Here is a 1,940-nt window from a genome sequence, read left to right as displayed (position 1 = left end):
ACATATATATATTTTTTTTTTATGTGGTGTAGAGGGTGAAGCGAAGGAGGATTGGTCGACAAAGGAGGCAGGAGAGGAAGAAGAGATAACACGAAGGAGGGTGGAGAAGAAGAAGGAATAGATGATGAAGGAGGAGGATTAGAGGATTAGGGACTGAGTGGGTGGGGGAGGGGGAGGGGGTGAGGGGATAGGGAAGGATATGGAAGATTCGGCAAGATGTTGTGCATGGCGACTTTTTCGGGGGACGAAACATGAAAAGAGTAGTAAAAGAAACAGCTGTAGAAAACGAAGAGAAAGGAGAAATGGGAATCACAGGAAATGGAAAAAAAAGGAAAAGAATGACAGAGAGGGAAAAAAAAACAAGAAGAGGCGAAGAGGAGAAAAAAAGAACAACAACAATAAAAAGATGAAGAAGAAAGTGGAGGAGGAGGAGGAGGAGGAGGAGGAGGAAGTGAAGGAAGGGAGTGTAGAGAGGGTGAAAGAGGATATAAATTAGGAAGGAACAGAGAAATAGAAGCGAAATAAGAAGAAAGAGAAGCGAAACATGAAGAAAGAAATTAAAAAAGGAAAAAAAGGAAATGGTGAAAAAGGGAGTAGACGGAAAAAGTGAGGGAAAAAGGAGAGGAAGAGAAGATGAAGTAAGAAAGAGGCTAGGAGAAAGATGAGAATATACAAAAGGAGCAAGAGAAGTAGAAGGATGATGGTAAGAAGACGAAGGAAATATAGAAGGGGATAAAGATGAAAGGGTAAAAAGGAGCAAGAGAAGTAACAGAAGATGATAGAAAGAAGACGGAGAAGAACAAGGGACAAGAAACAAGGAGAAGAAGATAACGAAGGAGAGAACGAAGGAAATGGCGAGGCTCAGGAGGAGGACAGGGCAGAGCGAGAGGCCACGAGAGCAATGCCAAGGCCACACTCGACGCTGTGGGCTGGAACACTACCGCACCTGGGCCGGGCCGCCGCCACGCCCCTGCGGCTCCGGTTATCTGGTGGTGGGGGCCGAGTGCCTCGCGCTGCCCTGCGTGAAGGTGTTCTGCTGGACGGGAGGATGTTTCTGCTGACTCTGGAATTGGTGTGCCTGCCCGCCCTGCTGCTGGCGCTGGGCCTGCTGGTCTGCAGGCGCCACGCCGTGCTCGCTTAGCCTCCGAGACCCAGGCGTGGCTGTGTGTATGGTGGGGGAGGAGAGGGAGGCGGAGGAGGAGGAGGAGGAGGAGGACTGGGGGGTGGGGGAAGGGAGCGAGTGCTGAGGCAGCGAGGTTGGGGAAGCGAGGGGGTGCGTGGCGAGGGAGGTGGGGGAGGTAAGGGGGGCCGAAGACAGAGGGTTGGTGACCTTGTTCTGGTGGCCCTGCACAACATCCTGGTGCTGCTGCTGAACGGGAGGTAGCTGCCGGAGAGTTGTCGTCTGGACATGCTGCTGTGGCTGGTACTGCTGCATCGGTTGCTGAGCCTGCTTCCCGCGGTGCTGAAGGCTCTTGTGGTTGGCCAGGGCGTTGCGGGTGCGGTAGTGCTTGTTGCAGACGTCGCACTTGTGCTGGTACGTGGTGGTGGAGGAGTGCTGATCGCGGATGTGGGTGGGCAGGTGCGTCCTTTTGCTCAGCCACTTGAAGCAGATGGGACACTGCTGCTGCCGCCGGGGGTCCACTGCAAGAAACACATACAAACACTCGTCAACATGGAGGCATCACTCAGGCTTTCCTGCTAATTACCTGCATCCCCGGGGCGTTAACGCGTCTCCGCGGGGGCGCTACCACTTAACTCATAATTGCAATCTATTCAACTAACGGGGAAAATGGCCACTCTAAAGTATGCCACAGCTTGCCAAAAACAGCGACTAAGAACTACAGGATGCCAACCGATGCGCAGTCACGGGACCCCACGAAAATGGCGTCCTTCCCAGCGCGAGGAAGCTCCAGCTGTTTTCTGGGCGGCCGACAACCTCG

General features: G+C 53.2%; 1 protein-coding gene across 1 annotated transcript in view; it reads right to left on the bottom strand.

Annotated features, from left to right (window-relative positions):
• Positions 1-623: 623 nt before the first annotated feature.
• The window catches only part of LOC125036053 (protein abrupt-like), a 148,269-nt gene continuing 146,952 nt past the window's right edge, over positions 624-1,940 (bottom strand). Inside the window, exon 6 of the mRNA XM_047628430.1 lies at positions 624-1,641. Coding sequence (XP_047484386.1) covers positions 983-1,641 — 659 coding nt within the window. The 3' untranslated portion in view covers positions 624-982. The remainder of the gene's footprint in view (positions 1,642-1,940) is intronic.

The sequence above is a fragment of the Penaeus chinensis genome, chromosome 20 (genome assembly GCF_019202785.1).
Source record: "Penaeus chinensis breed Huanghai No. 1 chromosome 20, ASM1920278v2, whole genome shotgun sequence".
NCBI classification, from domain to species: domain Eukaryota; kingdom Metazoa; phylum Arthropoda; class Malacostraca; order Decapoda; family Penaeidae; genus Penaeus; species Penaeus chinensis.
The sequence above is the reverse complement of the archived record's forward strand: the minus strand, read 5'-3'. Positions and strand labels throughout refer to the sequence as shown.